At 46.7% G+C, this 24,506-nt stretch overlaps 1 protein-coding gene, 1 long non-coding RNA gene and 1 other non-coding gene across 4 annotated transcripts in view; 1 reads left to right on the top strand and 2 right to left on the bottom strand.

The window, feature by feature from the left end:
- The first annotated feature begins 979 nt into the window (after positions 1-979).
- Positions 980-24,506, top strand: part of MFHAS1 (multifunctional ROCO family signaling regulator 1) — a 111,047-nt gene continuing 87,520 nt past the window's right edge. The window contains exon 1 of one of the 2 annotated variants that reach the window (XM_069573151.1): positions 980-4,578. In XM_069573151.1, the coding sequence (XP_069429252.1) occupies positions 1,581-4,578 (2,998 nt within the window). In that variant the 5' untranslated portion in view covers positions 980-1,580. The remainder of the gene's footprint in view (positions 4,579-24,506) is intronic. The other variant, XM_069573152.1, reaches the window with a different exon arrangement.
- LOC138431024 (uncharacterized) lies at positions 6,166-7,396 on the bottom strand. Its single transcript, XR_011253502.1, has 2 exons — positions 7,036-7,396; positions 6,166-6,306 (listed from the first exon to the last, which is right to left on the bottom strand). It is a non-coding gene; the product is annotated as an uncharacterized lncRNA (long non-coding RNA).
- LOC138431187 (small nucleolar RNA SNORA1) lies at positions 11,885-12,019 on the bottom strand. The gene has a single exon (XR_011253588.1). It is a non-coding gene; the product is annotated as a small nucleolar RNA SNORA1 (small nucleolar RNA).

Below are 24,506 nucleotides of genomic sequence, written 5' to 3'. Positions count from 1 at the left end.
AGATAACAGCAAAGTCATGTGTAGAGAGGAGAGCCATGACTGTTAACTGGTGCAATTAACCAATGAAATTTGGTTTTGCATCTCTGAAAACTATTTGCTTTATTATTAGCTAAGCTGGGGGCAGTGATGGAGGTGGTATTCGAGGGCCTGATGGATTTCAAGGTTTGGGTAAATTTTGAAGATATTATGCACTTAGTATAGATGTGATCTCAAAGAAACTGCCTCACCTAAATAAAATAAATCTTCAAGTTGAGCACTGGGCTGCAGATTTTGCTTGAAACAACTTTCATTTTCTTGAACCTACAGCATAAGGAGTACTGTATAGTTGAGATACAGTATTTGTTCTGTATTTGGCTGTTGGGAGGATGACTAGAATACCCTGGACAAAACAATGCATGGCACCCCTTGCTTCACCCTCCAATTAGGCCAGCGGGGATCCAGCTCAGGGCCTCCCCCAGGGGAGTGGAGAACGTCTGTCTCTGTTGATCTGGCACAAAATAGGGCCTCAATAAATATTTACCAAGTGAATGAATGGTTGCCTGCTTTTCTCCTTCTTTTGTTTAGTCATACTCTCTTTTTAACCTCCTACAATGAATCGCAGGGCCCTGCATGGGCCAGTTCTACTAGGGTGTGGATGTAGGATGAGTGGGAGAGGTAAGGGAGATGAGGGATGAGTAAGGGAGGCCAGGGATCCGACACGCGAGGGAAAAAGAGAAAGATATCCCTTGGAGGTGCAGGGCCAACAAAGAGCCAGACGCAGGCGAACCCAAGCTGGAGCACCCGGGGATCCGGATCTGCAGCGGGGACTGGCCCCACCCGGGGTACTTCCCTCCCAGCGCTGTGCACGCTGCCGGCCTGCACCGGCGAGGCGCCCCCAGCCCGCACCCGGCGCCGGTCCGTGGCCACCGCCCCCGGGGCGGTGCCGGGAACACGCGGCGCCTCCGCCGGTCACGTGGGGGCCGCTCCGCCGGGCGGCGCTGCTGCTTCCCGATCTCGCCCTCCCCGTGCCAGGGACGCGGCTCGCGCTCCCGCCCGAGCCCGGGGAAGCGGAGAGGAGGCGGCGGCGGCGGCGGCGGCCCGGCCCTGCGCCCGCATGATGCCCGCGGCGGAGCCGGGCGCCACCGTCCTCATGGAGCTCGCGCAGGCGACGATGCTGCGGGCCGCCGGGCTGCGGCGGCGAGGGTAGCGGGGCGGCAGTCGGCCCCGAGGCGCCGGAGGCGGGCGGAGCGGGAGGAGGAGCGGCAGGCATCCTCCGCGGCGCGGCGGGCGGGCGGCGGCCCTGCTGCCCCGGCGCGCCCCTGGCCCGGGAGCCCGGAGAATGCGAGCTGCGCTCCCCGCCTGCCGCCGCCTCTCCCCGCGCCGTGCGCCCGGCGCCCAACGGAGCTGCTCGCGTCGCCGCCGCCCCCCAGCTGCGGGCACCCGGCCGCTGGCTGCGCTAGGACCCTCTGCCGCGGGCTGCCGAGGGCCGGTGGGAAGGGAGAAACGCGAGCGAAAGGGCCCCGGAGACTGGCGCCCGCCGGGGCGCAGCGCGGAATGTAGCTGCGGGTTCCCGCGCGAGGGTGTCGGCCCGGGGCCCCGCCATGGCAGGGACGGACAGCGGGAACCTGAAGACGGTGAGGCTGTGGCGGGACGCCGCCCTGCGCGCCAGGAAGCTGCGGAGCAACCTGCGCCAGCTCACCCTCAGCTCGGCCGGGGGCTGCCCGGGAACCGACCAGCTCGACTCCCCTGACGCCCCCCAGCTCGTGCTCCCGGCCAACATCGGGGACATTGAGGTGCTGAACCTGGGGAACAACGGCCTGGAGGAGGTGCCCGACGGGCTGGGCTCGGCGCTGGGCAGCCTCCGCGTCCTGGTCCTGCGCCGGAACCGCTTCGCCCAGCTACCTCCGGCAGTGGCCGAGCTGGGACATCACCTCACGGAGCTGGACGTGAGCCACAACCGGCTGAGCGTCCTGGGCCCTGAGGCGGTGGGCGCCCTGCGCGAGCTGCGGAAGCTCAACCTCAGCCACAACCAGCTCCCTACCCTGCCAGCCCAGCTGGGTGCGCTGGTCCACCTGGAAGAGCTGGACGTCAGCTTCAACCGGCTGGCGCACCTGCCCGACTCCCTCGCCGGCCTCTCTCGCCTGCGCACCCTCGACGTGGACCATAACCAGCTCACGGCTTTTCCCCGACAGCTGCTGCAGCTGGCGGCCCTGGAGGAGCTGGACGTGTCCAGCAACCGGCTGCGGGGCCTCCCCGAGGATATCAGTGCCCTGCGCGCCCTCAAGATCCTCTGGCTGAGTGGGGCCGAGCTTGGCACCCTGCCGAGCGGCTTCTGCGAGCTGGCCAGCCTGGAGAGCCTCATGCTGGACAACAACGGGCTGCGGGCTCTGCCCGCCCAGTTCAGCCGCCTGCAGCGACTCAAAATGCTCAATCTCTCCTCCAACCTCCTGGAGGAGTTCCCGGCCGCCCTGCTGCCCCTGGCTGGCCTGGAGGAGCTCTACCTTAGCCGCAACCAGCTCACCTCGGTGCCATCCCTGATCTCGGGCCTGGGCCGTCTTCTCACCCTGTGGCTGGATAACAACCGGATCCGCTACCTGCCCGACTCCATCGTCGAACTCACCGGCCTGGAGGAGCTTGTCCTGCAGGGGAACCAGATCGCTGTGCTGCCAGACAACTTTGGCCAGCTCTCCCGCGTGGGCCTGTGGAAGATCAAGGACAACCCTCTGATCCAGCCCCCCTACGAGGTCTGTATGAAGGGGATCCCGTACATCGCCGCCTACCAGAAGGAGCTGGCTCACTCCCAGCCGGCGGTCCAGCCGCGCCTCAAGCTGCTTCTGATGGGTCAGAAGGCGGCAGGAAAGACCCTTCTCCGGCACTGCCTCACTGAGGACAGAGTGGAGGGGAAGCTTGGGGGAGGGGGCCAGGAGAAGACCTACTCGCCTTCACCTCCGCCTGGGAGCAAGGGCATCGAGGTGACCAGCTGGACGGCGGATGCGTCCCGGGGCCTGCGGTTCATCGTGTATGACCTAGCCGGGGATGAACGCTACGAGGTGATACAGCCCTTCTTCCTCTCCCCAGGGGCCCTGTACGTGCTGGTGGTGAACTTGGCCACCTATGAGCCGCTCCGCTTTCCCACCACCGTGGGCTCTTTCTTGCATCGGGTGGGGGCCCGGGTGCCCCACGCCGTGGTGTGCATCGTGGGCACCCATGCCGACCTGTGCGGGGAGCAGGAGCTGGAGGAGAAGTGTCTGGACATCCACCGCCAGATCGCCCTGCAGGAGAAGCACGACGCCGAGGGGCTGAGCCGTCTGGCTCAGGTGGTGGACGAGGCGCTGGCCCGGGACTTCGAGCTCCGCTCCGCCAGCCCTCACGCCGCCTACTACGGGGTGTCGGACAAGAACCTTCGGCGGCGCAAGGCCCACTTCCAGTACCTGCTCAACCACCGGCTGCAGATCCTCTCGCCAGTGCTGCCCGTCAGCTGCCGGGACCCGCGCCAGTTACAGCGCCTGCGCGACAAACTGCTCTCGGTGGCCGAGCACCGCGAAATCTTCCCCAACTTACACCGCGTGCTGCCGCGGTCCTGGCAGGTGCTGGAGGAGCTGCACTTCCAGCCCCCGCAGGCGCAGCGGCTCTGGCTCAGCTGGTGGGACTCAGCTCGCCTGGGGTTGCAGGCCGGGCTGACCGAGGACCGGCTGCAGAGCGCCCTCTCCTACCTGCACGAGAGCGGCAAGCTGCTGTACTTCGAGGACAGCCCGGCCCTCAAGGAGCACGTCTTCCACAACCTCTCCCGCCTCATCGACATCCTCAACGTCTTCTTCCAGAGGGACCCTTCCTTGCTACTGCACAAGCTGCTCCTGGGGACCAGCGGCGAGGCCGAGGCCGAGGGCCGGGCCGAAAGCTCCCCGCTGATGGCGCCGCCCGCCCCGAGCCAGGACACGCTTCGGGCCACCCAGCTACATCACTACGTGGAGGGCTTTCTGCTGCATGGGCTCCTGCCAGCCCATGTCATCCGGTTGCTGCTGAAGCCTCATGTCCAAGCTCAGCAGGACCTGCAGCTGCTGCTGGAGCTGCTGGAGAAAATGGGACTCTGTTACTGCCTCAACAAAGCCAAGGGCAAGCCCCTGAATGGGTCCACGGCCTGGTACAAGTTCCCCTGCTACGTGCAAAATGAGGTGCCGCACGCGGAAGCCTGGATTAACGGGACCAACCTGGCTGGGCAGTCCTTTGTGGCTGAGCAGCTGCAGATTGAATACAGTTTTCCCTTCACCTTTCCACCCGGCTTGTTTGCCCGCTACAGCGTCCAGATCAACAACCACGTGGTGCACAGGTCGGATGGCAAACTTCAGATCTTCGCCTACAGGGGGAAAGTCCCGGTGGTGGTGAGCTACAGACCTGCCAAGGGGGTCCTGCAGCCGGACACCCTGTCCATTGCCAGCCACGCATCGTTACCGAACATATGGACGGCATGGCAAGCCATAACCCCCTTGGTAGAGGAACTGAATGTCCTACTTCAGGAATGGCCTGGACTGCACTACACCGTGCACATTCTCTGTTCTAAGTGCCTTAAGAGAGGGTCGCCCAATCCACACGCTTTCCCAGGTAGGAGGGCAGAGGGACCTGGTTCTTCTGCAGGGTGTCTTAGGATGCATTTGGGGAAGACGTTTGTTTCTCTTGTGTCAGACTGTTTGCTTAATCTCACCTGCTTCCCAGCAAAGCTTTTCAAGGTAAATAGAGGGGGACTGGGGGACCAGCAAGAGGCAGTCAGTATGTGAACAATATGAAATGCAGTCCCTAGGATTCTACTCTGTTAGTAGAAAGACTCAGACTTCTGAAGTGGGTTCCTGTCCAAACATTTTGGATCTCCTTTTCTGTCTTCCCAGTTCAGCCCGCCTTTCCTGGAAGGAAATTTCAAATGGTTGCACAGAAGATGGGTGGTGTCTGATGTTGAGTCATGGGCTATAATGCCTGTTAGACCCATATCCAAGGGGTGCTCCAAATTTGAAATATCTGTCATCATATTCTTTTGTTTAAGTTCAGACTGTGACCATAATGTAGAAATTATTGCACCTTTTTCTTAAGAAACTCCAGAGAAGAATGTTTTGTAATCCGGGTGAATGATGATTAGTAAAGACAAAAATTTCAGTCTGTAAGGCGTGACTCAATTCTGGGATCTCTGTTTCACCCAGTACACTCTGGGGCATGAAAGAGAGATTACTGAAATCTCTAAGGGGAGTTTTGGGAGTATTTCCTGGTAATTTTGTGCTTTACTGACATCTTGAAGCCTGGTTTTGGTTAAGTGTTAGAGAGTGGAGCTTTATGGAAGTGCTTTGTAAGAAATGGAATGGATAAGAAACTGACAAGGAAAAAAAAAACTGACAAGTTTTGGGGGTTTTTTTCCCCCTCTCTTTGGGGAGTGTTTTCCAGAAGACTTTTTTCTTTTTCCCCTAATGTTTTAGGTGAGTGGAAGAATTCCAAAACTAGGGGGATTTTTTGAGCCTGGTTAATTGGTATACTAAATATCTGGGAATGGGTCCATTTATTTGGAATTCTTCTCTAAACAGCTCTGATTTTTGTGGTGCTGGCTTGGTTAACAGCATTCTAAGTGTCCTAAGGACAAACCCAATGATAGCATCATTGCCAGTGTCTCCCCTCGGTCCCCCACCCCAGAGTACATGGAGGCAGTGATGAAAGGGAAGACTGCATGCCGCTGTCAGCTTTGTTCTAGTCTGAATGCTGCTTATGATAGTATCGGGAAGGAACTGGACACCAGTATTTCCGAAGGTAACATTTCCCTGTTGCCCTAGATCTAGGCTGAGTGTAATTCTTCAGCTTGAAAAAAGCTACCATATCCAGTTACCAGTCAGTTGAGCCTCCATTCTCTGTATTATCTAGTGTCTCATCAGTTTCGTGACTTGGTAGCCTCTTCAATTTTATGTTTGCCATTGTCTTTTATGCATGAAAGCAAAATACTTCTGTATTGTGCCACTAAATTGAAGAAAGAGGTTGAGGGTTACATATTCACAGAGATTATTGAAAGAGCTACTTAAAGGCAGTTCTTAATGCAAAGATGGAACATTAATAAAACTGATGTTATTAACAACAAAGGGAAAGACAGAAATTATCGAACAAGTAAGGATCTGTGTAGAGGAATTCCAAGAACTTTGAAGAGTAAACAATGAGGCTGAATTTTTTTTTAACCTCAGCTCTTTATTTTTTAAGTCCACAAACAAGCTCAAGGACGCCCCCCCCCCCCCCCCCCCCGCCATTCTCCTATTGTTGTTTTGCCTTTTTGTCTTTCAAAGGAGGTTCACCTGGTTTACAGTCCATCTGTAGGGAAAAGAGGATTCAACATAAAAAGCAATTAAATAGTTGAAAATTGTCAGAACATCTTAAATACTGAGTAGGAATAAATCATCAGCTGTTTTTATTATATGGCCTGAACATTTCTGTCTTATTTACGGTCAGAAAAAGAAATTACCTTTTTTGCTTCATTTAGGACTATATGTCTTCCAACAGTAGCAGAGAGTACAGAGTAGTGGGGAAAGGATGATTATAATACATTTATTACATTAAGAAAACAAGGGGAAAGAGCATTTTCTTCTTTTATAGTTTTCTGTGATAGCCATCATTTGTCAGTATTTGTCACAATTCTGAAAGATTTAGAACTAAAATAATAAAAAGCTAGAAGGTGATATAAGAACAGAATTCTAACGTTGGGTGTTCAGTTAATGAAGGCATGTATACATTTAAGAATATTCTCGAGTCCCTAGTTTATTAAAATATATTGTAGCTCAGCAAAAACCTTTGAAAGCTCTTGGTAGCCTTTCCTCTCTTTAAGAAGTCATTTGGCTTTTAGAGATTTAAAAAAGTTGGTTACTTAGTTTTACATTTTATTGAAGTGTCAAGTTCTCTTGTAAACTAACAATTTTATATACAATAGTGAAAGAAACACTGGCTCTTTAGTTTTTTCAACTTCAAGACTAAGATTAAATAGGAAATTAATCAGTGTTTCCTTTGATATTATGAAGAAGAAACAAAGTTGCATTGTTATCTTACCTTTTCTTTCTTGTGTGTGAAAAGCCCATTTTTGCTCTGCCTCAGTCCATAGGACACTGAATTTCCTGGCCTGAGCTGAGCTAAGGTAGTTGGCCTTGGGAAGTATAATGCTAGATTTCTCTTTTCTTACTTTGATTTACAAAAGAAATGGCAGTATTCTGGAAAGTCCTTAGTCCCCTGGCCGCTTGTTGTTAAAAGTTCTTGTAAAAAAGATCTAATCATGTTGTCAGAGAAATCACCTGTTGGTTTCATTGGAAATACATGGTTGAGTGACGAGAGGCTTTTGCAAACTGAAAGGAGGCCCAGGGTGCAGCCTGCGTGTCAGGTGTGAGTCCTTACCTGCCTTCTGCAGATACTGACTTGACTGCCAGCCTTGACAGCCTCTTTAACAAGGGAACTCGGTGGAATGTTCTTGGCCTAGAGTAAGCTGCTTCTTGTGGGATATTTACCTATGTGAGATTCTAGTGCTTTGCTATCCACTTCAGTGTCTGAAAGCATGCTGTGTGTTTTGCAATTGGAAGAATGTGTCTCGGTAAGTTGAACTTGGGCCACGTATGATTTTGCCTGACGTATCCTACTCTCCTAATTATTCAAGGCCGTTCTTAATAATTGGAAAGCCACCCAAAGCGGTAGGCAGAGAACTGGTAGATGATCGTTTATATATTTGATCCCTTTGATTCACTTGGTGGCTCAGTACCTTGCTGCCTCTCCCTAGTCAAGTGCCTTTTGTCCCTGTTTAATTTCTTACACACTCTGTACCTCTCTGAAGCCCTCAGTTTTGCCTTGTTCTGTGGCTGTTTGTGGAGGTCCTAATATCTCTTTGGTTAGCTTGTTCACTGGTTTTCTCCAAGCAGGAAACACACCAGAGGCTCTGTGGCTTCTGTAAGAACCTCTGAGCTGTCTGCTAGATGACTGGTCTTTATGAGAAGTTTTTTTTCCCTTTGATACTCAGATGCTCTGTCAGATTCCCAGGTGGTACTCTTGTGGTCATTTCCCTTTGTCCTGTGTCCCAGCGTCCCTCCCCAGCCCCACACTTGTCCCTCTGGTGTTCTCATTGTGACTGTATTTCCAGCCTTGCCCTTGAATGGGCCCTTCACTTTGACTACTGAAGCAAAGCAAAATTCTTGCCTTATTCTATCTCACTTTTAGATTTACTGGAATTTGAGCATGACCTAGTTGCTTGGATTGAATTAGTCATTGTTTTTAATTTTACAAAGGTTATTAAATATCTCTTTAGTTTGGCATTATTAATACTGATGCCACTTGGCTTTTTGTGGTGAGTCCTCTTTGAACTCTCTTGGACTTTGTTTCACATAAAAATCAAACTCTTCATCTTGCAGTGGGAGAAAGAAGCTCCTCGAGTAACAGAGTTCAAAGACTTGAAAGGCCATTGGAGTGGTCAAATTATTTTAAATATTCGAGGCCTCTCCTTCAAACTCTAGAATCAACTCTCAAGTCCATCTCTGCACAAGCAGTTTAGAATTGCCTAGAGAAAGTATTTTTTAATTTGTTAACAGATGTTTTGTGCATCCTCTACCACCTGTTCATCTTATTCCCCAGGAAATCCAACCTGTTTTATTTAAACTTATTTTGTATTGGGCTATAGCCAATTAACAATGTTGTGATGGTTTCAGGTGAACAGCAAAGGGACTCAGCCATACATATACATGTATCCATTCTCCCCCAAACTCCCCTCCCTTCCAGGCTGCCACATTACATTGAGCAGAGTTCCCTTGCTCTATGCTAGGTCCTGGCTGGTTATCCATTTTAAATACAGCAGTGGGTACATGTCCCAAACCTCACCTATTTTAGTTCTCACTCATTCACTTTATCTGGACACCTAGAAAATGTGTAGGGTCTACTTAACAGGGTCGTTTTGAGCATCAGGAGAGAGACTGTCTGGGAAAGTAGTTGTTTTCCAGCATCTGGAGGAAGTGAGGGGCTTCTGCTCCATGTACTGGGGGTAGGGAATGTGAGGGTGGGGGTGGGGGGAGGGTGGTTGCTGATATTGGAGTGAGCATTTCTGGTTGATTTCTTCACCTGCTAACTTGCTTCTCTCCATGGAAGTTTTAGTTAAGGATCTGACCATCCATCCATCAGGGAGGGCTTTTTATTTTTAAGCAGGGGACCTGTGCTGGCCTCATCTCTTGCCCTCTCTTGTCTGCTTCAGCCATGGCCCGCCTGAGCCCAGGGCTGGAGAGGAGGGTGGTTTGTGTTTTAGGCTCTGCTGGGGGCAGGCTCAGCCAGGACTTTGTTCCCCCTGGCTCAGCTGCTCTGATTGCAAAACCAGTGCCAGGTTGCTGTCAGTTTTCCCATCCTCTTGAGCTGGCTGCCTTCACTTCAGAGGGGAGGGCTGGGAGACTCCGTTTTGGCTGCCTTCTCCAGTCCTGCTCCAGCACTCATGAAGCTGACCCTCCCATCTGGCTTATGCCTCAAGTCCTTATGGCCTTGGGAACCGAGAATGATTGACAGGCATCTCAGATAGCCTCCAAATATATATGATGACCTGTCTTTTTTAAAAATTTTTACTGAAGTGTATTGCTTTAAAATGTTATATTTCTGCTGTACAACAAAGTGAATCAACTGTACGTATACATATATCCCCTCCCATAAGGATTTCTTTCCCATTCAGGTCACCACAGTACGTTAAGTAGAGTTCCCTGGGCTATAGTGTAGGCTCTCATCAGTTATCTATTTTATACACAGTGTCGTAGTGTATATATGTCCATCCCAGTCTCCCAGGTCCTTCCTCCCCACCTTTCCCCCTTGATATCCATATATTCGTTCTCTATGACTGGATGACACATTTTGTCAAGCCGTCAAGGCCCTCTCTGTGTACAGCATGGCAGTTTGGTCTGTGGTTATACCCTCACTTTTCTGATGGTTCATGGGCACACTGCTCCCCAGGTGGTGCCTGGCATGGGGATGAGCAGGTAGAAGGGACTCAAAGCAGATTGGTTATTTTTCAAAAACTCAAGAAATTCTAGTGTTTCTTAATTGGTTCCTCGGCCAAGTGCTTTTTGTAGGTTGCTTGTGATGTTCTTGTTCTCAAAGTGTGTACTTGCAGAAGTGTGTATAGTTTTCCCATGGGATTTTTCTGGCACATCAGTCCTTGCCCTCTGTGTCCATCCTCCTGATCCTTACAGAGATGGTGGAAGAGCAGTCAAGGGGCAGCTTGTCAGGATGCAAAAGTGACAGAAGCGTGGACGTTGGCCTCAGAAAGTTTCTACCACCTGATCTTGGAGTCACTCTCTTTGAGGCAATAGGTGCTTCCCTCCCTCCAGTATCATAGCTCTTCCTTTCTAACTAGCCCCTGACCCTCCCTTGACACTGTCCTGTAGATGTGGGAAAGTATAAATGTAAGGAGAATGAAGGTGTGGTGGTGGTGATGCAGGAAAGAAGGGGTTTGCCGTGGTGGCTACCCAGTTTTGCCTACTTCGGAGTGCTGTTGATTTCCAGAAGCTCCTTCCAGCGTTCTTGCTGGTTTAAGTTCAGAGGAGACCATGGAAGACTTGCTGGCTGTAACAAAGGCAGCTCTGGTTCCCACATGCTACAGGCTATGGTAACGACTCCCAGACACCATTGCCAACAGGGCTGACTTATTTGTAGAAAGGGAGGACAAAACTTTTAAAGTTATTTTTATATTTGGCTCTGAATGCAAGAAAACATTTTCTCGTCTGTCCTTCCTTAACCTAATCTCTTAGATGCAAATAATGATGCCTTGTTTCTCCAAGGGTAAATCAGTGAAAAGCCATCCGCAAACTTCTCTCTCTTTAGCTGTCTGTTCACAAAAAAGTAGAGAATACAGAAGGAGAAAGAAAGCCAGAGTGGGGAGCACAGGAGCAGGCGAGAGGCCCTCAGGTCCTGGTGAGATCCTGAAGAGGTTTGCCTGGTGGCTCAGAGGTTAAAGCGTCTGCCTGCAATGTGGGAGACCTGGGTTCGATCCCTGGGTCAGGAAGATCCCCTGGAGAAGGAAATGGCAACCCACTCCAGTATTCTTGCCTGAAGAATCCCATGGACAGAGGAGCCTGGTGGGCTACAGTCCACGGGGTTGCAAAGAGTTGGACACGACTGAGCAACTTCACTTTCACTTTGCAAGCCTGAGCCTGGTTTACCGCCTCAGGAAGGAACTTCCTGCTCTGGACTGGCAGTCCTAGGCACCCAGGCCCGAACCAGCTGTTTCCTTTGCTTTTGCAAATCTGCGTACAAGGGTGGGTGGGAGAAGGTCAAGAAGGAGAAAGGAAGTTGTGTTAAGTTGTGTCAAGGCTGCTTTTTGAGGATTCTCTGTGTCATGCCTGTCTTTCTGCTTTTTTGGGTCCAGTCCTGCTGCTCTTCCTTCATCTCCTTTTTATTGAGGTGAAATTCACATATGTGATATTAACCATTTTTTAAAAGAATATAGTTTTTTTTAAAAAATATCATGAGTAACCCCAGCAAAAGTATTTAAAGTGTTTAAATACTTTTAAAGAATATTCAAAGTATTTAAAGAATTCATATGTTATGATTCCTTCTACCGCCCGTCACCTTGGTTCCTCAATGTATGGGTCATCATCTTCAAGATAACCCTTTTAAAGAGAGCTTTTGCTAAGATAACAGTTACCATTTTAGTCCGTCCACACTTCTTTTGAGTTGGGCTTCTTTGATCTCCACTTGAACATGGAATTGCTTCCAAAATTCTCTATCTGTAATCTTGGGGGTCCGGTTTCTTTATGCAATTTACTTTAGGGCCCTGAAAGTTGTAGGAAGTACCTGGCTATTTTGGCAAATGATCTAAAGTAGATTGTTCCTTCATCTTTTCTAATACTGAAAAGTTTTGTTCCATCCAGCTTTCACTCATGAGCCTAGCAAAACAGGTCACAGGTCTCCCTGTCACCTCTGCAATAAAATTACTGTGATGACAGCAAAACCTATGTCTCAGCGTGGCCACATCAATAATATCTGGACACCATGAACAACAGTGCCCGTTTGCATCTAGAAGGAGGCTTGAAATGAACAATTTTTTTAATAGCTTATATTCCATTTTATTTTTAAAATTAATTTTTATTGGAGTATAGTTGCTTTAAATGTCTTAGTTTCTGCTGTACAGCAAAGTGAGTCAGCTATACATATACATATATTCCATCTTTTTTGGATTTCTTTCTCGTTTAGGTCACCACAGAGCTGAGTAGAGTTCCCTGTGCTAGGTTCTCATTAGTTATCTATTTCATGCACAGTATCAATAGTGTGTATATTGTCAATCCCAAATCATGCCACCCCACCCCACCCCCCATCCCCCCCTTGGTGTCCCTATGTTCGTTTCCCTATATCTGTGTCTCTATTTCTGTTTTGCAAATAAGAGCACCTATACCGTTTGAGATGATAAACTGTTTTTGAGTGAACAGTTCCTAGTATTTAGTGCATTCACAGTGCCTTGCAGCCACAACCGTAAGGCAGGTGTTTCTGGAAGGAAGGAGCTGATGAGGTTGGTAACTTCCTTCCTGAGGTAAGTGGTCGGATTCTTTTGCCAGGCCCTTTGTGGCAACTGTCTTTCTAAGGCATGACTTGAGAAGGGATTCTTAAGCTGGGCCTTGAGATGCCACACTGATGGACATCTTAACACGGCTGCCTTGAGAATCCGCTTCCTTAGGGTTGATGCTAGAGAAGCCTTCTGGTCTGTTTTGTGCATGTGTGATTTAACGGGGGAATGACACACAAGAACATGTAGGAGAGAAGCACACATAAGTACCATGTAATTACTGTCTTCTGGATGGTGATTTTTCCCCCACATAGATTTTGAGTAGAGCTCCGGCAGAATTGGCAAGGCTGTAGGCATATATGAGGGTTAAGGGGATGGGGATTGCATTAATTCAAAATTAGGTCGTTACCAAAGACAGGCAAGTGTATCATAAATTTGTGAGCTGGATGCTGGCATCAATCACTGTTGAGTACCTGCTGTATATGGATGTCTGTGCCAAATTAGGGTTTTTAGGAGAATAAAAAAATACCTGGCCTTAGTCATGAAGAATCAAGATGGGATTTCAGTTAGTGTAATTGTTGACTTTTGTACATGTGGAATCTGATCATATATGAAGAAATTTCATTGCATGTTTGAGGAATGACTAAACAACACTGTTTTTTTTTTATTTTCTAGAAGGCAATGTCATATGGAGGAAAACTTGGGTATAATTTTGAATTTGCTTGACATAGTCATTCTTTGCAGTTGTTTATGGTTTAGGTCACTTGTTTGCAAGAAATCTCAGACAGATCTTGAGAGGATGCTGAAAAACGAAAAGGCATTGTATCTGAGGATTTCTCAAAACTTCCAAAATGAATCAGCCTTTTTTGAGGAGGGAAAAATGCCTCCTCTTCAGGAATCTTTTACATTTCTCAGAGACATTTGTGGATTTGCATCTGTTCTGAGACACATTGACATCTGCAGTGATTTCTGAACCCCAAAGACTGCATGAACACCGCCTCCTTATTGGATACTGTCATGTTTAAAATATATGGCCGCTGCTTAGAGATGTCTTTGTTAAGGAATGCTTTGTTGGGGGTGGTTTTCTGCTCTTAGGCTATTAAATGTTGACAGAATTTAAAGAATTAACATTCCTAGATCCTCTCCACTTCCGAAATGAAGCATGTGATCTTGACATTGTATTAGTACCGTGTTACAGTGGCAGTGAACTTGAGGGTAGCAGAACAAGCCTCCCATTCTTTTCTTTCCTTCCTTTTTTTTTTTTTTTTTTGAAACAAGTTTAAAAAAGCTAATGGGGAAGGAACATAAAAAAATAATATTTCTCTCAGGTACAGTTGTTTGGCTCCTCACTTTGTTGTTGTTTCCAGGGGGTTCTTATTTTTCATGCCATAGAGGTTGTTGTTATATTAATCATCACATCAGTCACTCTGGGGATACAGAGTTGGGAGAAAATATGAGAGTCAGTAACACTCTTGAGTTCTTCTTATTCTAGAGACAATGTGAAGTTCTTCTTATGGGTGATGTCATTGAATTTTTCCAGCAGCTCTAGAGGGTTGCTATTATCATTGTCCTGACTTTCAGGGGGAGAAATTGAGGTTCACAGGGGTGGGTTTCCTAGAATTAGAACACCCTGGGATTTCAGCCTCGACCTCTGCTTCAACCCACTGTCCCGCCCTGCTCCTCGAGGTTGGATTACCCACTGCCCCTCAGGACCCACAGACTCACCTCTGTCCTCCTCTTTCCTAAATGTCCATTCTGTGTTACTGCATGCTGGCCACAGTCTCAGTGTTGGACATACGGGGTCCGATAAGGCATAGACCTGCTGCCCAGAGGTCAGCAGAGGTCACGGTCGGTGCTGGGAACAGGTGAGGTCTCAGAGGGGTTCCTAAAAGGGCTGCACTGCAGCTCAGTGTAAGATTTCCCATCTCAGTCAGCCATGGAGAAGTGGGAAAGGGTATTTTAAATTAGAAAGGCTCTTAAAAAGGTGGAGGGCATTCAAATAGATTAGCAGGCAATGCCTTGGGGTGGGTATGTGTGCCCAAAAGCAGTTAGCAGTTGTCATAAAGAAGAGGCTTCTTGTTGTTAAGTTTCATTTATGGCCTGGTCAGAGTTTGCCAGTGGCCACTGCTGGCCCAGGAACTAGGGTTTTGGGAGCACTATCCTAGCTCATGGAGAAGGCAATGGCACCCCACTCCAGTACTCTTGCCTGGAAAATCACATGGACGGAGGAGCCTGGTGTGCTGCAGTCCATGGGGTTGCGAAGAGTCGGGCATGACTGAGTGACTTCACTTTCACTTTTCACTTTCCTGCATTGGAGAAGGAAATGGCAACCCACTCCAGTGTTCTTGCCTGGAGAATGCCAGGGACGGGGGAGCCTGGTGGGCTGCCATCTATGGGGTTGCACAGAGTTGGACACGACTTAAGTGACTTAGCAGCAGCAGCCCTAGCTGATTCCTTGTCCATCAGACAGGGCTCTGTTGAGACCATGGAGGGGATTTATGGCTCAGAGGACCTAAGGGTGGTTTCAGATGATTTGCTCAGACTCACAGTCACTGTCGGGCGGATAGAGCACCTGTCCTGTGTGATCCCCAGTTAAGTGTGCCCCTGGCCCCTTTCTCCGTGCCTGAGTCCAGAGAAAACACAGACGTTGGATGTTCCCCCAGCCAGATGGCCACATGCCTCTGTGATCCCTAGGAATGTATCCAGAACATTGATTTTCCTGACTTGAAATCTTACCATAGCAGATCTTGCGATAAAGGCAAATTTGGCTGTAACACAATTAACATTTTATTGTGGACTGTTTCCTATCTTTATTTCAGGCTTTCTTGTGACACTGCAGACTGACTGAAAATATAATTTTTAAAAATAATTTTGCACTGATGGAGTAGCATATTTTATGCCCTTCATTTGTTCGGATTTCACTTATCACTCTGTGATGGCATTTTTTTGTACCTTTCTTCATATCCCCATTAGATTGTGTCTCCCTGTGCCTCTCAATTTATCAAAATATACTTAGTTACATTTTAATTGAAATCCTAGGAAGTGCAAGATGTTAAAGAACTTTAAATTTTGTTTTTATTTTCTTAATATCTTGACTTGAAACCCTTGGAATTTTGTGTTGTGTTTTAAAATGAACGTATTATGTCAGTTATTTGCAAGGACTCTTGAGATTCTGCTGGGTTCAAACCCTCGGTCCACCACTTGCTAGCTGTGTGATTTGAATGTCAATAGTTTCTGTCTCATAGGCTGACTGTGCAGATTGAGTTAATACAAGTCAAATGCTTTGAATGACATTTAACTTGTGGCAGGAATCCCATAGGTATTAGCTTCTGCTGTTTCTACCATTATTCCAGAAAGATCTACTTGGAAATCCTAAAGATCTATTTGGAAATCAGATCAGCTTATAGATAAAGCTCCTCTTTTTCATAGGAGCATAGTACAGTGTGATTTATATTCATGCTCATTTCAAAATGCATTTTTCTTAATATTAAAATATTTACAATCTTCAGGAGTGAAGAGGAAAAAATATAGTCATGTTGGTATCTAACATAATTACACATTTTGCTCTATTCCTTTTCAACTTTTTCCCTTTAAGTTTAGGTTTATTAAAATGTCTGTGCTGTGCTTAGTCACCCAGTCATGTCCAACTCTATGCGACCTCATGGACTGTCGCCCACCAGGCTCCTCTGTCCATGGAGATTCTCCAGGCAAGAATACTGGAGTGATTTGCCATGCCCTCCTCCAGGGGATCTTCCCAGCCCAGGGATTGAACCCAGGTCTCCCACATTGCAGGCAGATTCTTTACCATCTGAGCCACCAGTGAAGCCCATTAAAATGTCTAGTGATAATAGTGATAATCATATTGTGTAAATAACAATTTTCTTAACCTAAGCTACCATGAGTATGGTTTCATATTATTAGTAGCTACATGGTAATTATAAATGCTTGCATAATAGTACATCAAGGAGATTTTTACCTTTGTTTATTCAACCATTAAACACTTGAGTAGTTTCAAGTTTTGTTGTTATGAGTAATTCTGTGATGACTGTACTTCTTTATAAAGGCTCTTATTTGGGCAGTAATTCTAGAAGCGAACTCAATGAGTCAAAGGCAAAGAATGTCTAATGTTCGATACATGCTTATGTTGCTTTTCATTTGGGAAATACTGTGCTGCCTGCATGGGATGATAGACTGATTTCACTGCATTTCCTCAGCATTGGGCATCATCTTAAAAATACACTAACAGTGAATGGGAGGCAATATATCACTGATAATCAGATTTTTAATTAGGGAACATACTTATTTTCTTAAATGAATCTTGCCTATTGTGTTGCTTTCTCTGTGGATTGTCTGATCATGCCTTTTGGGATCATCTTATTGATAGTTTATATTTTTTTAAAAAATCAGTGATTTTTTATAATTACAGAGTTCAGTTTATATTAACTCTTTATATATGAAGGATGGTAACCTTTTGTCTATCAAACTGTCAGGAAGGGGAACATTTCCCTCTACCCATCTTGGTTGCTTTGACTGGTCTAATAGTTAAATTGACACATGGAAGATTAATAGGAGGAAAAAAACAAAATTTTGTAAGGACAGAGATCTTATAGATATGGAATCCAAGAGTTAACCAAAGCTGGCTGTTTATATATTTTTTAGACAAACAAATTTGTGAAGAACTGACAAGACAAGCTTAGGCTTTGGTACTAATTCATGATGAAACTAAGTAGAGTTTGTTTATATACCTTCTTTACCCCGAGTTCCCTATCTCCGGTGATAAGAATGTCTCTTTACCTCCTGGTACAGGTGGGCACCTTTCACCTGGGAGATTTATAGCCTACTTTCAGGAAGGACAAAGGAGGGTCAGAGTGTTCTTGCATTGGCTGTCTCTTAAGTAACTTTAATTCAAAATTATATGTCACTCTGGGGTATTTTGGGGTGGCCTGCCCTAAACCCCATTGTACTTAAGGTGTTGTTTTCTGGCTTGTTTGCCTTTTTGATCTTTAAAAAATTTCATTTAATACAATGAATTGATGACTTCCTTTGTGATTAAGTGCTTCCCTGGTGGCTCAGATGGTAAAGCGTCTGCCTGCAATGCGGGAGACCCCGGCTCGATCCCTGGGTCTGGAAGATCCCCTGGAGAAGGAAATGGCAGCCCACTCTATTATTCCTGCCTGGAAAATTCCATGGATGGAGGAGCCTGGTGGGCTACAGACCATGGCTTCGCAAAGAGCCGGACATGACTGAGCGACTTCACTTTCACTTTTGTGATTAAATGAAATACCATTATTATTTTTCTAAATACAGAGAATTAATAGGAGGGACCACACAGTGAACCATAATTCTCTTATATAATCTCTACTTCCAATAAAAAAGTAATACCTGCAGATGGATGGCATATTCAAAAGCAAAAGCCCCTCTCAGCCCTCTTTCTTTTCTTTAAACTGTTTTTAGTTACTGCTTTCAAGAAAGATAAAACATGTATTTGCATATATTTTAACCTGAAAGAGATCATACTGTATTCACTGTTCTGCACTTTGCTTTTGGTCACTTAAAATATATTTTGGACATGTTTCCATATGGGCAATTACAAACCTATTGTGCTTATGTGTGTTTGTGTGTGTGTATGTATACATAACATTCTACCAATGGATGTACTGTTAGTCCTATATTGACAGACCTTTGATTCTTTTCAGATTATTTTATAGTTTTTAAACTAAGTTCTTCCTTTCCAGAATTTTGGGAAATGCTCAGTTTTATTTCCTTCAGGGTTGGTGACCCCTCTTTGTGCTCAGGACACTGTCGAGATGCAATTAGAAAAAGACAAATCTCTCAGTCACATGGTGGGACTTGGGGGCTGGGGAATTATAAAAACTTAACTCTGTGATTTAAAATGAGGGTAATCTTTTTAATTGGCTTCTGTGATGCCTATTGGAATACCATTGTTTGCAATGTAATTACGCATTTACCAGCTTAATTCATCCATTATAACGTGATGTAATGTTTAGACATCGCAATAATTACAAATCTTGCATGTCTACAGATAAATATACCACTGATCAAAATAAGACAGCGGGAGCAAGAAGAGTGCTGCGTCGATGGGGGATGTTAATGAAAAATAATGAATAATAAACCATATCTCATTGGCTCAAAACATTGCTTCTACTTTTCTACCCCAACTACCATCTAAAGGCCAGTGCACCTAGGCCAGCAGAGCAGTTTTCATTTGTGCCCTGTAACTAGCCCCAGAGTTCCATACCTTTGTATTTTCTTGCCCTCAGCTTGGTGTGTTATTCAGAGATGTGCCTGGATATTTTATCCTGGGACTAGTAGGGGTCCAAAATTTAAGAGATTATCCAAACTGTTTGTGTATGTCATGAATAAAGAATGGGTCTAACCCAGCCCACCAAAATGTGTTTGATGTGGAAAAACAGTAAACAGTTAAATTCTGGTAGAGTGGCTTATGTGTTTAAAAGCTAGTTAGTTGTACATTTTGCTTAAAGCAAACAAAATCATCACCAGTCAGGTTCTTGGGGAAAAGAGATTGTACACAGGGGTTCATTGAAGTGTTCAGTCTTAAAAATCCTCCCTCTTACAGGAAATGTCTAAATCAGTGCAGATAGCATGGTGGGGAAAAGGAAGACATATTTTCTTATTGAAGCGTATGTATTCACTGGGATGACCTTGGCTCACCTTAGCTGCACATCGACATGGTATAGCTGGGGTGTCTTTGATTTAGGGGGCTTTGATTATGAATCACTTGTTGTTCAGTCGCTCAGTCGTGTTCAACACTTTGCAACCCCATGGACTGAAGTTTATGAATCACTTGGGGAAGAGCTAAAAAGCGAGATATGAAATTTTCTAGAACACTGTGATGCCCCCAAACAGCTCACTGGTCTGCTGAGAGCTGGGCCATTTTGTGTCCAGGTTACAGAAACAAAAAATGATATGCCAGGCCCCCATAGGAGGATGCATATGTCCCCTCTGCTGACACCACTCACCCTCAGATGGCTAGTGACTGGCATGGCCCTGGTCGTGCGCTGCTTTAGCTTGGGGCAGGTGTTCTTTCAAATTCATTTCTTTTATTAAGCCTCTGCCTCTATGTATGCCTTTTCTCCTTCTCAGGAAAAACACATGTGCTGGCCCTCTGGTTACTGTAATGTGCATCCTCCCTGGCTGGTGCCTTGTTTCCATCTTTATTCTTTTGGTGTAGGGAGGAGGAGAATTCCCTAGTGTTCTGTTTGGTCATTTCAAGAACTTGGCTTTGGGGTCAGGTGTTCTGGTAGCCCCACAGAGCTTATCGAGTCTGTGTTCGCCTCTCACCCGCTACTTGAAAACTGTTTAGGCATCTGAGCTTTATCTGTGCGATAGGGCACAGCATTAAAAGCTTATCCAAATAGCAGGGATGGACGCATCTTGTCGATTACCAGGGCTGTTAAATTCTCTTGTGGAGCCGGCAAGACAGGTGACAGTTTCCAGAAGCTGAAAAGCTGCTGCATACACAGCCCCAGGTGTTCCATGAAGGTTGGACCACTTGGGTCATCCCTTTTTACAGTCCATAAATCTTCTGATTCATTGTGCCATCTGGGACTCAAGACACATTTATTCATTGGGGGAATTCTCCATTGAAATCAGAGCCCACTGTAAAGCAGGAGGAAGAGTCTGGAATTAGAATGGTGTACATTGTTCTTTGTTAGAAAAGAATCCTGGTTCTCTGGCTGTAGACAAATATTTGCTTTTCAAGAATCTGGTGGCGTGTCGGTAGCTTTGTTCACATCCATGCGGCAAACATGCTCTCTCGCCGTCTAAGGGTGCAGGCACTCACATCGTGCTGATGATTTGATAATGCTCGGAATCTGGGTGTGTGCTACTTCAAATATCTTTCTGCTTCCTCCTCCACCGACTTAGCTAATTTCTCTAACGGAACAGATCTTTATCCCAAGGGGTCTACATAGCTTCTGCTGGAGGGTGACATTGGAAAAATGTCCCTTTAGCCACAGCTAGATATGCATATTGCCATGCAGCTTCCTTGTGTTAAGCTATACCAGCATCAGAGAAAAAAGAGGCCTGTGTCTTTTACCTTTTAAAGCCAGTGGATTAGGAAGGAAAGAAGCCCGTACCTCGGGGAAGCCACCCTGAACCTCAGTTTCTTCATCTGTGAATGAAGAAAAATAATTCTGACACTTCCTAAGCATTTGCTCAGCCACCTCAGATGTGAGGATTAAATGACCTCATGCATGCCAAGGGTCCAGGGTAGTTTCTACCATGTAGTGAACGCTCAGTAAATGTTAACTAGTGATTCCTGTTTACAGGGAGGGGCACGGAGGCACAGGGGTTGGGGGGGGGTGCTGAAGAATGTGGCCAAGTGCACCCAGTACGTGGCAAGGCCCACCTGCCAAAAACAGGCGGTTGGTTGAATGAGAAATGAAATAACGTATGTGAAAGATGTGTGTCTAGCTCTGCAGTGTCAGACTCTTTGCACTGACTGGGACTCTGCCATAACGACAAGGCAGGTGATGGGGAGCCCAGGGTGAAGAAGCAGCAGTGGTTTAGGAAAGTGGCACATGCAGGAAGCGGACAGTTGCAGTGCTGCAGTAAATGCTGGGATAAAGAGATCTCCAGGGGCGAGGAGGGGCTTGAGGATGGGAGGGGTCTTGTGGGTAGGCTTGGATGGATGGGAGCAGGTCTCTAGCTGAGTGGAGGTGATGCTCGGGGACTTCCTGCAAACCACCTGGTCCATTGAAGTGCGGTGGAGTCAGAATGGGGAAGAGGAGTCAGCTCTTCTGCTTACCAGTGTACTTGCCTTGTCAATATTTTTTAGCCTGTCTACCTGATTAGCTAAACTTCTTTGCAGAATTCTTGGCAGCTTGATAGAAAGCTGAAATATCTTGATTTGATTTGATGATTTTTTTTCCCCCCGAGGATGAGAAGGACCTATTGAAGGGTCAAATGAGTGAAGTGTCAATTTAGATTTTGTGAGACCACTCAGGGCAGCGGCATGGATGATGGACTTGAATGGAGTGGGAATAGAGTCGGGATCACTCTTGAGGTCATTCAGACTCTGTGTTATGCGATACAGGCTCTCAGGCAGGTCTCTGGGAATGAAGGGAACAGGCCAGGACGTTAATGAGAGCTTCTCTGCTTGGCTGAGAGATCTTGAACAAGCTAAGTAGCTCTCTGGGCCTCACTTTTACAGTCTATGAGGAGGAAAGCATGTCTCTTTCATCTGGTTGTATTGGGTGGGGTGGATTTTAACTGTAATGAGAAGAAAACTGGGGCGTTCATTTTTAAAAGAGAAAGCAGAAGCTATTTGAGACGATTAATTTCAACAGAACTGATATGTGTACGCTGCCTGCTGGCTTAATTGGTTTGTGAGGGCTGTCTAGTCACCCTCCTGTGACGGATACCAAGTAAATTCTAGAAGATTTATAGTCTTAGGTTTGTAAGTAATGTCATTTGCAGAAGAATAAAGTTCCCCGTTTGTTCCTCAATTTGGAAGAATCCTGTAAGAAACAGCGACTTTATAAATATCCAGCAACCTTTCACCACTTTAAAATATTGAAAGGATAAACGATGCTGATGGCGCTGGGTTTGCATCATGAATTATGGATGTGGCGTGCCCTGGAGATCTTTATGGCTGTGCATAACGAATCTTCTTTGTCCTAGCTTATTTTCAGTGGGGTTGCTTGTAAAAGAAGGGGTCAAAGCAAATCCATTGAAGAGATCTGTTTGCTGAAGGATGATTTTTTTTTGGGGGGGGGGGCCATCCTATTCTGTTAGTTGCTTTTGTTGGAGCTTTGTTTCTTCATTATCAAATTGGTCCACAGTAGGGTGGGATTTGGGGCCAGTGGCAGAGGACCCCCTGTGGAGTTAACAGCTGTGGGTCAGGCTAATGACCCAGCAGGGGGCTGGCACACTCCTTGTTGGTCTCTGTGTCTCTAAAGCAATTCTCTCCCTGCTCCTCCTTCCTCTGAGCTGCAGCTTCTTTCAGTTCTTCAAGGCAACGAGCCCCACGAAGATCTTTATGCTCTGTGTAGAAGTGGGTTAGGCCTTAACTACTTTTCAACCTAATAATAATTAAACAGAATAAACTGGAATAAATTATTAACATGCTCATAATCTTTTCTCCCAGTTAATTTTCTCTAGACTCTCAGTGCAATCAGAGAGGATTAAAAAAACAAGGAACACAGCAGGGAATTCATTTGTACTCTTTCCCCCTCTCCTCCCCTCCTCTGGCAAAGATTCTTCTAGGATCTGAGTAAGCTATCAGAGGTACTGTTTACATTTCATACGTGGAGGAATGATGACTGTAAGTGGAAGCTTGTGGTCACATTAGCCCTTTTAGTCACTCATAACTTCTTTCTATAGTGAACATACTATCTGCTTTATGAAAGTGGAGTCTCCCAGACCCAGGTTCAGGCCTGGCTCATCTAGAATCAATTAGAAAGGGTCTACCCACGTATTTCACCGTGGTTAGGTGAGCCGTACTATCAGCCCTAAGATGGTCATTGGTGGGATGACAGGAGGCAAATGTCTAAATAATTGACAGAGGCTCCAGACTGGGGCTTCCCTGATGGCTCAGTGGTAAGGAATCCGCCTGCCAGTGCAGGAGACACAGGTTCGATCCCTGGGTAGGGAAAATCCCCTGGAGAAGGAAATGGCAACCTACTCCAGTGTTCTTGCCTGGAAAATCCCATGGACAGAGGAGCCTGGTGGGCTGCAGTCCGTGGGGTCACAGAGTCAGACATGACTGAGCACGCAGCAGATGAGGCTCCAAGGTCTGTGGCTGCCTGTGGAAGTGCACCTCTACCAAGGGTTGGCTCCCATGGATTCATCAGAACTCCACAGAATAGTCAGTTGCATAATTTTGAGGCTACTCTGGTCTCAGTGATTCATCACAGTTTTAGCTCATACTAAATTTAAAAAGCCGAAATCAAGATTGCCAGGAGAAATATCAATAACCTCAGATATGCAGATGATTCCACCCTTATGGCAGAAAGTGAAGAGGAACTAAAAAGCCTCTTGATGAAAGTGAAAGTGGAGAGTGAAAAAGTTGGCTTAAAGCCCAACATTCAGAAAACGAAGATCATGGCATCTGGTCCCATCACTTCATGGGAAATAGATGGGGAAACAGTGGAAACAGTGTCAGACTTTATTTTTTTGGGCTCCAAAATCACTGCAGATGGTGACTGCAGCCATGAAATTAAAAGACGCTTACTCCTTGGAAGGAAAGTTATGACCAACCTAGATAGCATATGCAAAAGCAGAGACATTACTTTGTCAACAAAGGTCCATCTAGTCAAGGCTATGGTTTTACCAGTGGTCATGTATGGATGTGAGAGTTGGACTGTGAAGAAATCTAAGCACTGAAGAATTGATGCTTTTGAACTGTGGCATTGGAGAAGACTCTTGAGAGTCCCTTGGACTGCAAGGAGATTCAACCAGTCCATTCTGAAGGAGATCAGCCCTGGGATTTCTTTGGAGGGAATGATGCTGAAGCTGAAACTCCAGTACTTTGGCCACCTCATGAGAAGAGTTGACTCATTGGGAAAGACTCTGATGCTGGGAGGGATTGGGGGCAGGAGGAGAAGGGGACGACAGAGGATGAGATGGCTGGACAGCATCACTGACTCGATGGATGTGAGTCTGAGTGAACTCCGGGAGATGGTGATGGACAGGGAGGCCTGGCGTGCTGCGATTCATGGGGTCGCAAAGAGTCAGACACGACTGAGCGACTGAACTGAAATGTAAAAAAATCTTTGCAGGAAACATCACTTAATTCAGTTTGTCTATATTGTTAACCAAAAGAAACAACACCATGCTCATCCAATGTATAGAAATGGGCTAGTGCCTACCAGGTAGACGTTTGTCATGATACGCGTTCACTTAATCCTGCGTTCATTCAGAGGAGGTCACTTGGGCTTCCCAGCAAGAGCCGGGCATCAGGGGACATCCAGCAGGAATCACCCTCAGAGCCTGACCTCCAGGACCTTGGTCCAGAAAGGAAATGAGGCTT

This window comes from Ovis canadensis, chromosome 26 (genome assembly GCF_042477335.2).
Source record: "Ovis canadensis isolate MfBH-ARS-UI-01 breed Bighorn chromosome 26, ARS-UI_OviCan_v2, whole genome shotgun sequence".
Taxonomy (NCBI): domain Eukaryota; kingdom Metazoa; phylum Chordata; class Mammalia; order Artiodactyla; family Bovidae; genus Ovis; species Ovis canadensis.
This window is presented reverse-complemented; position numbering and strand designations above follow the sequence as displayed.